The sequence below is a fragment of the Halichoerus grypus genome, chromosome 14 (genome assembly GCF_964656455.1).
Source record: "Halichoerus grypus chromosome 14, mHalGry1.hap1.1, whole genome shotgun sequence".
In the NCBI taxonomy this organism is placed as follows: Eukaryota; Metazoa; Chordata; class Mammalia; order Carnivora; family Phocidae; genus Halichoerus; species Halichoerus grypus.
Window position 1 is genome coordinate 63,713,936 of NC_135725.1, and position 15,215 is coordinate 63,729,150.

Consider the following 15,215-nt stretch of genomic DNA (forward strand, 5'->3'; position numbering starts at 1 on the left):
ATACCAGCAGGAACCCAGAGATGGGAAATGTGGGCCACTTCTTTTTCTCCTTCATCCTATCTCTTAGAAATGGAGAATGTTAGAGCTTGAGTGTCTTTAGAAAGCATCTAGTACAACCTTTTCAATACAAGTCAGGAAATGGAGACCCTGAAAGAGGGGTTTGCCCAACAACATCTCTTAGTAAGTGATTTCTTTCTTCTCTCTCATAGTAATTCTTCCCTTGTTTACAATGCTTGGAGAGCATGATGGCTGAGTGCACAAGCTTTAGAATCAAATGAACTAGGTTCACATTTAGACTCCATCACTTACTACCTATATAATCTTGATCAAGTTACTTAACCTCTTCTAAGCCTCCATTTCCTTATTTATAAAAAAAAAAAAAAAAAAGATAATGCCTGTCTTAGAAATTTGTGAACATTATGGTGATAACCCATGGAAAGATGTAAACCCAGTGCCTAAAGCACTCTATAAATATGAGCTGTTATTATAACTAATCTAATTATTACTTCTTCAAGAGGTAGGGAAGGAAGGAGATGTAATATTTAGGAGGATCACTGTGGCTGAGTGGAGGATGGGTTTGGAGGGCCTACACTAAGACACAGTGGCAGGGCGAGGAGTAAGGGCTGGACTGGAGAGATGCAATTGAGAGGACTTGCTAGCAGATTCCTTGTGGGAGGTGGTGAGATAAAGTTGTCTTTGAGTCAGTGTGGTTTTCAGGAGAGTCTAGTGGAGGAGAAACTTGCTGTTTTAAGGGCCATCCCTGGTGTTATCTTCTTTCTCACCATATGGGCTGCCAGAACTAGCGGGTATGACTGGTGGGCGTAAGTGGGCCCTTACATTCGGTATGTGTACATGGCTAACAGAAAATTCAGTTACCACCTGTATGCCAAAGACTCCCTGACCTCCTTCCCTTGTTCCAGTTATGTATATTTAATTATTTACTTATGCCTCACTTGGATGTCCCAAAGGCATCCCAAACTCAACCTATCTGAGATAGGACTGATGAAGATTTTATGTAAGCCTGCTCTGTGCGTTGGTTAATGATGTACTCATCCGTCTGAACATTCAGTGCAGGAGTAATGATTATTTCCTTTTCCTTTACTGCCCGTCGCCAACCTGTCACCAGCTCTTGTCTCATTGACTTCCTAAACATCTTTCAAACCCGTTTTCTCCCTCTCATCCTCCACCACCGTATATTCTACCTCACATCTTCTTACCTTCATCTCTAACTTGGACTATTGTAGTAGCTTCCTAACTGGTCTTACTTATCTGCTCTGACTCCCCTAATCCATTTTCCTCTCTGTGAACAGATTGGTCTCTTCAAAATGAAACCTCATCATATCTCTCCCCCAGTCAGAGCCCTGGAATTAACCACTTCTCCAAAGAACCCTGGTTCCCTTTGTTGAAGAATGGTATTAGAAACCAAAATCTGAGTGCTAGGTGGCCGTATTACTATTGGAGTACTGTTGCTCCTAAGCCCTTTCAGCAGACAGAGCTAAAAATTATTTACATCTATTTCTGCATCTATCTGTGTGTATGTGTATCACACACACACACACACACACACACACACACCATGAGTTCATATCCATGATACCTCCAATTCCATTCAACACCGCAGCGATTTTTCTATCTTTTCTTCTCTTTATTTGAAGTGTTTCCTCCAACAGTGAAAGACCTGGCTCCCATCATCTAGGATATATATGCTTATTTGTTCAATCCTGGTATACACATAAAAGCAGTTTCAGAATTGCTAACCCATATCCCTGTGAGAGACAAACTTACTAACTAGAGCACAGTATTCACATACATTTCTTTTTTTTTTTTTTTTTTTAAGATTTTATTTATTTATTTGAGAGAGAGAGCACATGAGAGGGGGGAGGGTCAGAGGGAGAAGCAGACTCCCTGCCGAGCAGGGAGCCCGATGCGGGACTCGATCCAGGGACTCCAGGATCATGACCTGAGCCGAAGGCAGTCGCCCAACCAACTGAGCCACCCAGGCGCCCCTCACGTACATTTCTTTTTGTCCTTTTTGTCCTTACAGTATCCAGCCAAAATATATTTTTACAAAGTTACTTAGGTCAGTTCTTTTCTTCACCTTTTAGTGTGGTTACCTAATTCATTTGTAATACAGTTAGGTTTGTTTGTTATTATTTATAATCCACTTTGAGTTCTTTCCCACATCCTAGTTGATTTTAATTGTTGGGCTTTTTTTTTTTTTTTGTAGTGGGGTACTTTTTATTTAAACAGAAAATGATGTGTTTTCCTAATTACGAAAGTGGTTAATGTACATTACAAAATAATTTTAAAACAGAAAAGAACAAAGAAAAAATAAAAATCCTCCTTAAGATAAGCAACTTTTATCACTTTGGTACAAATCCATCTACTAGAACTTTCCTTTTTTTATTTCAGAAAAGAGTGGGCATCCTATTTTGAGGTCTTCTTACATTATCTCCTTGTTTTCAACAAAAATGTTAGTAGCTGCTTAGTATTATATCAGATCATGAGTACAGCATGATTTGTTTAATCATGTCTGTGTTGTAGGACATATGAGCTAAATAACCTTTCATACACATTTTTGTGTACATCTCTAATTTTTATGGCTCTTTAAACATCCTGCCAAATTCCATTCCAGGAAGGTTGCAAAAGGTTATTTCAGCCTTTCAAAAGCAAAAAACCAAAAACTCTCTCTAAACATTTAGGCAAATAGTGATTTTATTGAATCCTAGTTAGCAGGATGGAATTTTGTCATATTTTTACTGGCTCTGTGTATTTATTTTCTGGATTGTTCACTGATGTACTCTGTCAATTTTTATATTGGTTTTTCATTTTCTTAATATTTCTAAAAGCTTAGCATATAATAAGAATAGTAACCTTTGTCTATCATATATAATGAATGTCTTTTTTAAGTTTACTCTTTGTTTAATTTTTTCTTTTGAGATTTTTATCCTTGTGGTTTTACCTAAGAAAAGGTTTTTCCCACTTTAAGATCTAATAAACACATATGTTTTCTGATTTTTACTATTTCAAATTTAATTTTTTATATAGTGATATTGGAATCTAATGACTTCTTTTTAGAGGATAGGCAGTTGTTCTAGCCATATACATGAAATAATCTGCATGGAATATACAATAATATACATGGAAATGAGCCATATACTTGGAGCTGCAACACTGGCAGTGGACTTTGTGAGTAATGGCTTCAGGAGGGGTACAGCATCTCTCTCTGGGTTCACATCCAGGGGCTCTAAGCAGCTCAGCTCCTCACCACAAATTAAAAATGCTATCTTTATTATATATTTTTTTATATATGGGTATATTTTTAGCTTTGTATTCTTTCTAACTGATCTATCTATATTAATACCCAAATCACATTATTTTTATCATCACTACTTAGGATCTAATATCATCCAGCAGTCTCTTCATTATTTTTCTTTTTTTTTCCCTTTTTTATTGAAGTATGGTTGACATACAATGTTACATACATTAGTTTCAGGTTTATAACATAGTGATTGGACAATCCTATACATTATGCAATGCTCACCATAAGTGTAGCTACCATCTGTTACCATACAACACTATTATAATAATATTGACTATATTTCCTATGCTTTATTTTTCATCCCTGTGACTTATTTATCTTGGAACTGGAAGTTTGTACCTCTTAATTTTTTCCTTTTAATAGAATTTACTTTTTAGAGCAGTTTTAGGTTTACAGCAAAATTGAGCAGAAAGTGCAGAGTTTCCATACACTCCTGGTCCCCAACACACGCATACTCCCCAACTCAACATCCTATACCAGAGTAGTGCATTTGTTAAAATTGATGAATCTACATTGATACATCCTTATCACACAAAGTCCACAGTTTATATCAGACTTCATGCCTGGTGTTGCACATTCTATAGGTTTTGACAAATGTATAATGACTCATATCCACCATTATGGCACCATACAGAAGAGTTTCATTGCCTGTATTAGTCAGGGTTCTCCAGAGAAACAGAACTAATAGGATATATATATAAAAGAGGAGGTTTGTTCTAGAAATTGGCTCACTTGATTATGGAGGTTGAGAAGTCCCATGATCTGCTGCCTGCAAACTGGAGAACCAGGAAAGCTGGTGGTATGATTCAGTGAATCTGAAGGCTCGAGAACCAGGGGAGCAGATGGTGTGAGGCCGAGTCCAAAGGCCTGAGAATCAGGGGGATGAAGGGGCTGATGGTATAAGTTCTGATCCAAGTCTGAAAGCCTGAAAAGTAGCAGCACCTGGGCAGCTTTGTCTAAGGGCAGCTTTGTCCAGCTCAAGCAGAGAGCAAATCTGCCCTTCCTCCACCTTTGTTCTATTGAGGCCCTCCACAGACTAGATGTTGCCCACCTGCATTGGTGAAGGCAATCTTCTGTACTCAGTCTACCAATTCAAATTCTTTCCAAGACATCCTCACAGACACATGCAGAAATATTTTATCAGCTATCTGGGTGCCCCTTATCCCAGTAAAGTTGACACATAAAATTAACCATCACATTGCCCTAAGAATCCCCTGTGCTCTGCCTATGTATCCTTCCCTCCCTTGAACCCTTAGCAACTACTGATCCATTTACTACCTCCATAGTTTTGCCCATTTCCAAAATGTCATATAGTTGGAATCATACGATAGGTAGCCTTTTCAGATTGGCTTCTTTCACTTACTAATATGCACTAGTAATATTCATACAAGGGAAGTAATATTTCACTTAGGAACATCCTCCATGGCTTGGTAACTCGTTTCTGTTTAGCACTCATTTCATTTTTATTTCATTTCCTTTCAGTTCATTTCTTTTTAGTGCTGAATAATATTCCATTGTCTGGATGTACCACGATTTAGTCATCTATTCAGCTACTGAAGGACATCTTGGTTGCTTCCAAGTTTTGGAAATTATGAATAAAGCTACTCTAAACATCCATGTGCAGGGTTTTGGGTGGACATAAGTTTTAAATTCATTTGGGTAAATAACAAAGAGAACAATTGCTGGATCGTCTGGTAAGAACAGTTTTGTAAGGAACTGCCACCCTATCTTTCAAAGTGGCTGTGCCATCTTGCATTCCCACCAGCAGTGTATGAGAGTTCCTGCTGCTGCACATCCTTATCAGCCTTGGTGTTGTCAGTGTTTTTTGTGTTTTCACCATCTAATAGGTGTGTAGTGGTATCTTGTTTAATTAATTGGGGCTTTAGTGGTGTATGTGAAACATTATAATGGTTCTGAGAGTCAGAACTATACAAAAAGATATACACAGAGAAGTATTGCTCCCCCTCACCCCACTACCTAGTTCCCATTTCCCTCTTTCTCCCCCTTTCCTGCCCAATCACAGTAGGTACTCAATCTCTTCGGTTTCTGGTTTATCCTTTCTATATTTCTTTCATACAAATGAGCAGATACAAGTATATTTCCTTATTTCCCCTTTGTCTTACATGAAGCATAGCATAGTTTAGATACTTCTTTGCACTGTAAAATGGTTAAAGTTTGTTTCTGAAAACACATTATCTGGATAACCTGTATGTCTGTTTTTATTGTCTCCCCCACTCCTTGAATACTATCTTGTCTCTTTATCTGCCTGCATATTTTTGATTGAGTGGTAGACATTTAATATAAAAATTTACATGAGAAATAACGAGACTTAGGATGATAGTAATTCCTCCAGAAGGGATTTACATTGGCTTCTGGCAGACATTTAGGAGCATGAGCAATCCAAGTTTGAGCAATCCAAACCTTAATCTAGTTTCTAATACTGAGATGATGCAAAGCTGCACTCAGTCCCTACAAGGGTCAATTTACTATGAGCTCACCTTTCCTCCTAAGATATAGCCCTCCAGGGTTCCAACCCAAAGGAATGCTTCTTGGTAGGTTCTGGACTCCAGGTTTTGTCCTCCAAACCTTGAGGGGATGATTCCATTCTAGGAATATATGACCCCAAATGCCTTGCTCATCTCTGTTGATTCTCCTGCATCTTGGCCCCATATTTTTTTCTGTCTTATTAGCTCTTTGATGCCTTCAGACAGGTGGTTTTTAATATTTTGTTTGGCTTTTCTATTGTCCTCAGTGGTGAGTATGCCTCAATTCTGCCATTACAGAAGCAGAAGTTCTTTCATTGCTTTTTATATGAGTCTAAAATGTTTCATTTCAGAGGTTGTATTTAGTTCTTTTTCAAATCTATTCTTTTCCCATATTTTTAAATTCTTTTGTGTTTAATCAGTTCATGTGCATGGGTATGTGTGTATGTATACACTGTTCTATTAGCTAAGTTCTTGTTGATCTAATATTGCTATTGTGTCTGTTAACTCATTCACAGTAGCTTGTCTCCTCATGCATTTTATAATTTTGGATTGTGAAGTCATTTTCAGAAGGACCCCTCTGTGTGGCCTGAGTTGAGGGAATGCCATGTCAAAATAATAACTGTGTTTGCTTCAGTGAAGCATCCTGTACCACCATCTTGAGACTGGTTTTTATATTAATTTTTTCTATGGGTTGAGAATAAATGAATATGAAACCCATGTGAGGCACAGGACTTGAGTTTCAAATTCTCAAGGGAGATTCTTTCCCCCATCCAGAACCCAGGCTAAGTTTCCCAAAGGATATAACCCCTCAAGAGTCCTGGCTTCATGCAGGGTCTTGGTTCTAGCTAACTTTCTGCCTGCAAGACCTTGTTTTCTGTCCTTATCTGGATATTAAAACACAGTCAGATATTTAGTAAGACCCACTGTTGCCCACTCCACCATTACTACCTGCCCAGACGGTTGCTGGATCAGCTCACACACTTAACACTCTGATTTTCAGTTTTCCCTTTGTTTTTGGCCTCTCCTTTGTTTTTGGATTTCCTTTATTTTCTTGAAGGCACTATGGTGCTTGTAAAAGAATGTTTATTATATTTTAGTCAGCATTGTAGTGGGAAGGTTTCAGGTTATCTAACATTCCATTGCTAGAAATAGAAGCTAAACAGTTTTTTTCCCCCCTAATTAGAATCACTACTATCATGGTGATGCTACTAGGACAAGTCTGAGTATTTTACGTGAACAAATGAGCAGAACTGCCCCACTATGCAAGTTTGGAACAATAAATACTCTTTCCCTTTTCCCTTGTCTCCCCAAGAATCACCCAGAGAACAGTCTAAAGGCCGATCTGCCTGTGTCCACTTCCGCCCCAGTGAAGGCAGTGATGGAAACAGACATCCAGGAGTCTCCTCTGTTGAGAAGCCCAGAGGTGAGACAGTTGGTGAGCAGCAGTGTGACAAGGGGAAAGGCTTCTTGAAGCAGCCTTCCTGTATCAGGGTGGCTGGGCCAGACGAGGAAGGAGAGGATGCCAGTTGGGCAGCTGCAAGCCTTCCACGGCAGGATGGCCCCCAGAGACCTAGCAGGCGGCAGGACCCAGCACCCAAGGCCAAATGTGCCTCCCAGAAAAGACGAGTTCAAGAGCTCCGAGGAGGAAGGCACTCCCCGGCTGGTTCTAGCCGGCCTGGCAGTGCCAAGGGGGAGGTGGTCCGTGCTGGGCAGAATCCTCTCCACCATCGAACATCAAGAAACAAAATGACACAGGACAAGCTCGCAGGAGGCATCTGCTCAGACTTGCCACAGAACACAGAGGTGTTGAGGTCAGGAGTCAGGAAGTCGGGAACATCCACCCTGTGGGAGGACACTCAGATATCCAAGGAGACTGATCCAGCACCTGGTCCCCTCTCTGGGCAGAGTGTGAATATTGGCCTTCTCCCCGTAGAGCTGCGGCTGCAGATAATCCAGAAAGAAAGAAGCAGGAAAGAGCTGTTTCGCAAAAAGAACAAGGCGGCAGCAGTCATCCAGCGGGCCTGGAGAAGGTAGGATGAGGAAGGGGCACCGGCTCCTCTGGATCTCTGCTTGTCCTGATACTCCTAACGTCCTAAGTGACACGCCCTGTGCTCTGTTCTTCTAGTGAATTCCATGTGCTGGCATGACAAGGCCAATTTTACTGAGTGTGCCCAGAAAATTCACTCATGTGTAGGTCCTTGTAATTTACATTGATAAGCTATTTGGAAGATGGTTTTGCCAAGAAAATCAGGACGCAGCCAGGATAGCCTGGTGTAAAGGAAAAGAGCCTCAGTTTGTAACCAGGAAGCCTGAGTTTCCCTTTGCAAATAACGTGGCCTCTTTTTTTTTGTTTTTGACCTTCTGTTTTCTCATCCGTAAAACAGGATTTAGTAATTGCTGCACCGGTCCTGTTTATATGGCAGGTTGCTAGAATGAGATCATGGGCACTTTGTGAATTCTAAAGCAGTACACGTGTAGGATATTTTATTTTTCTTTTTATGTCCTTACTACCCAGGAATTAGTCATAGCCCGAGTACCTAAACCAGGGCCTGGTCATAGTGGATTAAGTGGCTGACATAGATTACAAAACCCTGCGAAAGACCTGCCAAGCTGGGACTCTGGGGTAGGGGCTAGGAGTAGTGGGGGAGGCGTCCTGACATACGGAGACAGATTCCTCCAGGGAGTCATCATGGGAGGACTGGAGGAGTCCTTTGCTGCAAGTTTTTCACATATTTCATCATCTCCTTCATCTGCAGGCCCCACTAGGGCCTAAATCTAGATGAGGCCTTCGTCATGACCGGTGTCTGGGGGGGGCTGGAGCCGTTGCCCACAGGTGGGGCTCAGGTGGCCTCCATCTCCAGAGAGAGGAAGGGCGTGGGGAACAAAGCAAGTAAGTCACTGCGAGCACAGGTGTGCCACATGTCAGCACCCGTCAGGAGATAAAAGGGCCAGAGACGCTCCTGTCGGCAGACGGAGAGCGCGGAGAGAGCGGGAGAGGTTCTTGGGAGATCTGGGGCGAGGCCTCGGGGACTATGGTGCCAAGGGCTGCCTGGCCGGGAGCCGGGCGGTCTGCTCCACGCGGGCACGGCCTCTGCTACGGCGCATCCTCATGTCTGTTCGAGCCGCTGGCCTTACAAAGTCATCTCCCGCCTGATCCCCCTTCCTCTCCCAGCCACCCCAGGAAGCTGTCACCGTAGGGATCAGTGTCCCCATTTTTCAGGCAAGCAGATTGTCTTAAGAAAAACGACTTGTCCTAGTGATGCAGATCAGGCACTCGAAGCTCTGACTCAAGGGCCTTTCCCATACGTTCTCAGTAAAGGTACTATTTGCTGTGGTCAAGGTCACGGTGGCGGAAGCAGGCCTCATGCTCTTCACCTCAGAATGGGCTGGAGCAGAAGGGCTGCATGGATGGTGCTCACACTGGTCAAGGTAATGTGACAGGGAGATGATGTTATTACTGTCGCTAATTGATTAAGCACTTGCGCCAGGTGCTGTTCTAAGTAGTTTTACCTGTATTAACTGATTTAATCCTCCCAATAACCCTATGAGGTAGATATTGTTCTTGTCCCCATTTCACAGATGAGGAAGCTGAAGCACAGAGAGGTTAACAACCCGCCAAGGTTACAGAGCTAAGAAGGGCCAGTGCTGGCTTGGAGCGGAGATAGTCTGTCTCTGAAGCCACAGATGGGAATGGTCAGACGCACACTGGCTACCATCCCAGAGGAACTTTTAAGTATTTCAGCTGAAACCTGGGATCTAAACAAGCCAGCAGGGTTTACCACATGAGGCCCCACAGCAGATCCCCAGCCAAAATGCCTCCCCGTCAGACTGTTTTTTGACTTCTTTGAAGAGTCAGAAGCTGACAGGTCCTGTCCATAAGTGTCCATAGCAGCAAATGAGCCTTCAGTCATTCCCCCCAAGAACACTGGGCTCACAGTCTGTGTGCCCATCTGGGGAGGCAATTACACAGCCCGCTGGCTGCACCATTGTGCAATTCTGAGACCTGGGACATTGATTCCCAAAAGGACTGTGGGATGCTGCACATTGTGGGAAGTCGCATGTCTGGTGACAGTAAAAACACTCTCATTGATTCCGTTATATAGCCTTATGCATCTTCCATTTTAAGTACAGAAGCCCAAAGCGTTGTCCTGGGACCTTTGACACCAAAGCTAAGGAGCAGTGAGGGGTGGGGTAGAAAACAGGGCTTGGTGCATAACTGCCCCACAGAGGCACGTCATTACAGGGGACGTGTTGAGGACAGGAAGAGGCCGGCTGGGAAATGTGCAGGCATAGGGTGAGCAGAGGGAACCTTGGGCCTGGAGAACAGTGAGTGGGGCTGAGTCTTAAAGTGTGAGTCTTATTACCAATCAAGACTTTATTTTCAAGATTGAAACGAGACAGTGTATGATCTAAGTGAGGCTGGAAAGTTGCCGTGGCTAAGAGCAGTTGTATTAAACACTTCCTTTTTACCTGAACATTTGTAAGTTGCCTTCCTGTCAGCTCTTCCCCAGCATGTTTTAAGGTGAATTAGCAAGGATGGGCTGGACCATAAGAAGAGCCGTGAGCCCTGGGCTGAACGGGATGACGGGGCATCTTAGGGCTCCCAACAAACCGGGAGTGCTATTTTCCTTGAGGACGGCAGAACAGAGGCTATTACTCTGAGCCCTGGAACCATCCTGTCGTCTGGACACAGACTCAGAAGTCTGCATACCAGAACTGATTAGGTGGAAGTTGTACCCAGTGAAAGCCAACACCTGGGCTTCCCAGTGAGTTTTCTGCCTGCAGAGAAGAGGGTGTGGAAGATGCTTGGCATCACAAACCAAAGCAGCTGAACTATGGAGCAGTACTGCCCCGTATCTCCACCTTTTCTCCAGAGTTGGCTTTTTGGAAATGTGATATATATTCTAGTAGATGCCATGGTTTGGCATGCTACAGGAAAAAAGAATCCTGCAGTTTGAGTGAAATCGGCCTTGAGGGCAAGAGAGAAGGGCTGCACCTCGCATCACAAGGAGATTTTTTAGCGGACTTTAAGAAGACCTCATTTCTCATTTGGTGTATTGTAAAATCAGGCATGGGGCCTGTCTCTGCAGCGTCTTTAGGCTCACTAGCAATTAATCAACTACCAATCAGATAAAGAACACTGAAGCAGCTTTCCTTGGGAGGCTCCAAAACAGCTGTGTTCATTAAGAAGTTTAGGAGTGCATGTGGGATAGACACCATCAAATAAACACTAGATGTAAAGATAGCCATCATCCCCATGCCCCTCACCTCTCTCCCACTCCAGGCCCCACCCTCCAACAGAATGAACTTAGTAAAATACAGCTCTTACTTTTGCCACCCCTTTTTTTTTTTCCTTAAGATTTATTTATTTTAGAGAGAGAGCCTGCGCATGGGGGAGAGGGGCAGAGGGAGAAGGAGAGAGAGTTATAAACAGAGTCCTAAGCAGACTCCACACTGAGCACAGAGCCCAGTGTGGGGCTCAGTCTTACCACCCTGAGACCATGACCTGAGCCGAAATCAAGAGCTGGACACTTAACCAACTGAGCCACCCAGGTGCCCCACTTTTGCCACCCTTTTTAAAAAAAACCTCTGCAGATCCCCACCAAGTACACAGTACAGAACAAAGTCCTTAGCAGGATTTGGCTGTTGGGTTAGACAGCACTGAGTTTGAATGTTGGTCTCTCCTGGCTCTAGCTGTGAGACCTTCTGCAAGTTACTCAGCCTTTTCCCCCACCAGTTTTATTGAGATATAATTGACTTACAGATAATTGACATACAGCCTTGTGTAAGTTTAAGGTGAACAGCATAATGACTTGACTTGCATATAGGATTCATATGAAATGATTACAATAAGTTTAGTTAGGATCCATCATCTCATGTAGATATTTAAAAAGCAGGGGAAACAAACTGGTTTTTTTCCTTGCCATGAGAACTTAGGTAGGATGCTCTCAACTTTTATATATACCATAAAGCAGTGTTACCTATAGCCATCATGTTGTACGTTATATCCCCAGTACTTACTTATCTCATAACTGGAAGTTTGTATCTTTTGATCACCATCACCCAATTCCTCCTCCCCTCACCCCCTACCTCTGGTAACCACAAATCTGATTTTTTTTTAAGATTCTACATATAAGTGAAATCATACAGTATTTCTCTTTCTCTGGCTTATTTCACTTAGCATAATTCCCTCAAGGTCCATCCATGTTGTCACAAATGGCAGGATTTCATTTTTTATGGCTATTGTATATATACCACAATTTCTTTATCCATTCATCCATGGATGGACAACTTAGGGATGTATCCATATCTTGGTTATTGTAAATAGTGCTAAAGTGAACCTGGGGATGCAGATATCTCAACATAGATCCCAGAAGTGGAACTGATGGATCATACGTAGTTCCCCATTTTTAGTTTTTTGAGAAAAATCCATACGGTTTTCCATCGTGGCCATGATGTGATCTCTCATTGTGGTTTTGATTTGAATTTCCCCTAGGATTAATGATGTTGAGCACCTTCTCATGTACCTGTTAGCCATTCATGTATCTTCTTTGGAAAAATGTCTATTCAGGTCCTTTGCCCCTTCTTTTCAATGGCTCATTTGGGATTTTTTGCTATTTAGTTGTAGGAGTTCTCTATGTTTTTTAGATAATAACCTCTTTATCAGATATATGATTTGTAAATATTTTTTTCCCATTCCACAGATTGTCTTTTCATTTTGTAGATCATTTATTTCACTGTGCTTAAGCTTTTTACTTTGTAGTTCCGCTTGTTTGTGTTTTTTGCATCATATCCAAAAAAATCATTGGCAAGACATCTGTCAGGGAGCTTTTTCCCCTGAGTTTTCTTTTAGGAATTTCTGATCTTACATTTAGGTCTTTTTAATCCATTTCTAGTTAATTTTTGTGAGTGGTGTAAGATAAGGGTCTTGTTTCATTCTTTTACACATGAATATCCAATTTTTCCAGCACCATCTATTAAACAATTGTCTTTTCTCCATTGAGTATGGTTGGCTCCCTGGTCAAATATAGTTGACCTTGTATGCATGGGTTTATTTCTGGGCTCTTAATTCTCTTCCATTGGTCCAGGCATCTGTTTTTAGGTGGGTACCATACTGTTTTGATTATTATAACTTTATAATATAGCTTGAAATCAGGAAGTATGATGCTTCTCCCTTTGTTCTTTCTCAGGATTGCTTTGGCTACTTGGGGTCTTTTATAGTTCCATATAAATTTTAGAATTATATTTTCCTACTTCTGTAAAAAATGCCATTGGAATCTTGATAGGGATTGTACTGAATCTATAGATGGTTTTGGGTACTATGGATGTTTTAATAATATTCTTCCAATCCGAGAACACACAGTTTCCAATTGTTTCTTCAATTTATTTCATCAGTGTTCTGTAGTTTTCAGTGTAGAGATCTTTCATCTCTTTAGTTGAATTTATTCCTATTTTATTGTTTTTGATGCTATTATAAATGGGATCATTTTATTACTTTTTCAGATAATTTGTTGTTAGTGTATAGAAATGCCACTGATTTTTGTATGTTAATTTTGTAAAATGCTTTTTCTGCTTCTATTGAGATAATCATGTTTTTCTTTCATTCTATTAATGTGATGTAGCACTTTGATTTTATGTATGTTGAACTATCTTTTCATTTCAGGGGTAAATCCCACTCAGTCATGGTGAATGATCCTTTTAATGTGCTGGTGAATTCTGTTCCTATTTTATTGAGAATTTTTGCATCTGTATTCATTAAGAGTATTGGCTTGTAGTGTCCTTTTCTGTCTTTGGTATCAGGGTAATGCTGGCCTTATAAAATGAGTTTGGGAGTGTTCTCTACTTTTTCTTTGGGAAGGGTTTTAAGAGGATTGGCTTTTTTTTTTTTTTTTAAGCAATCTTTATATCCAACATGGGGCTTGAACCTACAACCCCAAGATCAAGAGTCACATGTTCTACTGACTAGGCCTGCAGGCGCCCTAACATTAATTCTTTAAATGTTTGGTAAAATTCACCAGCCATCTGGTCCTGAGCTTTTCTTCATTGGGAGGTTTTTGATTACTGATTCAATCTTCTTACTAGTAATTGGTCTATTCACATTCTCTATTTCTTCTTGACTCAGTGTTGGTAGGTTGTACGTTTCTAATAACTTCCATTTCTCCTAGGTTGTCCACTTTGTTGTATAGTTGTTCATAGTAGTGTCTTATGGTCCATTGCCTTTCTATCTTATCAGTTGTAACGTCTCCTTTTTCATCATAATTTTGTTGACTTGCATCATCTCTTCTTTCCTTGGTTAGTCTAGCTAACTAAAGGTTTGTCAACTTTTTTTTTTTCTCAAAGAACCAACTCTTAGTTTTGTTAATCTTCTCTATTTTCCTGCTATTTCATTTATTTCTTCTCCAATCTTTATTATTTCCTTCTTTCTGTAACTTTGGGCTTTGTTCTTTTCCTACGTTCTTAAAGTGTAGGAGTAGCTTATCTATTTGAGCTCTTTCTTGCTTCTTAACATAGGCATTTATTGCTATGAAGTTCCCTCTTAAAACTCGTTGCTGCATTCCATTAAGTTTTGGTGTGTTGTATTTCCATTTTTTGTTTGCCTCAAGATACTTTATTTTCCCTTTGATTTCTTTGGTCCATTGGTTGCTCAGGAAAATGTTAATTTCCATGTTATTTGTGAATTTTCCAGTTTTCCTCCTACTACTGGTTTCTAGTTTCATACCACTGTAGTCAAAGAAGATACTTGGTATGGTTCCAGTCTTCTTGAATTTGCCAACACTTGTTTTGAGACCTAAGATATGGTCTCTCCTAGGAAATGCCCCATGTGTGCTTGAGAAGAATGTCTATTCTGCTGGTTGTTGGATGGAATGTTCTATATGTCAGGTCAAATTGATCTATAGTGTTATTCAAATCCTTTTTAATATTTATTTGACAGAGACAGCAAGAGAGGAACACAAACGGGGAGTGGGAGAGGGAGAAGCAGGCTTCCCGCCGAGCAGGGAGCCTGATGTGGGGCTCGATCCTAGGACCCCAGGATCATGACCTGAGCCGAAAGCAGACACTTAATGGCTGAGCCACCCAGGCGCCCTTTTCCTTTATTGATGCTCTATCTGGATGATCTATCCATTGTTGAGTGTGGGGTATTAAAGTTCTCAGCTATCATTGTATTGCTGTTTATTTCTGCTGTTAGCTGTTTTTGCTTTTATGTATTTAGGTGCTCCAACGTTGGGTGCATAAATATTTACAAATATATCTTCTTGATGGATCGACCTTACTATCATTATATAATGGCCTTGTCTCTTTTTACCATTTTTAGAAGTCTGTTCTTTCTGATATAGCTACCCATGCTTTTTTGTTATCATTTGCTTGAAATATCTTTTTCCATCCCTTCACTCTGAGGCAGCATATCA

At 41.1% G+C, this 15,215-nt stretch overlaps 1 protein-coding gene across 5 annotated transcripts in view; it reads left to right on the top strand.

Moving 5' to 3' along the window:
- INVS (inversin) overlaps positions 1-15,215 on the top strand; it is a 159,775-nt gene that overhangs the window by 134,855 nt on the left and 9,705 nt on the right. For 4 of the 5 annotated variants that reach the window (XM_036074130.2, XM_078061516.1, XM_078061517.1 and 1 more), the window contains one exon: positions 7,121-7,838. In XM_036074130.2, coding sequence (XP_035930023.2) covers positions 7,121-7,838 — 718 coding nt within the window. The remainder of the gene's footprint in view (positions 1-7,120; positions 7,839-15,215) is intronic. The other variant, XM_036074134.2, reaches the window with a different exon arrangement.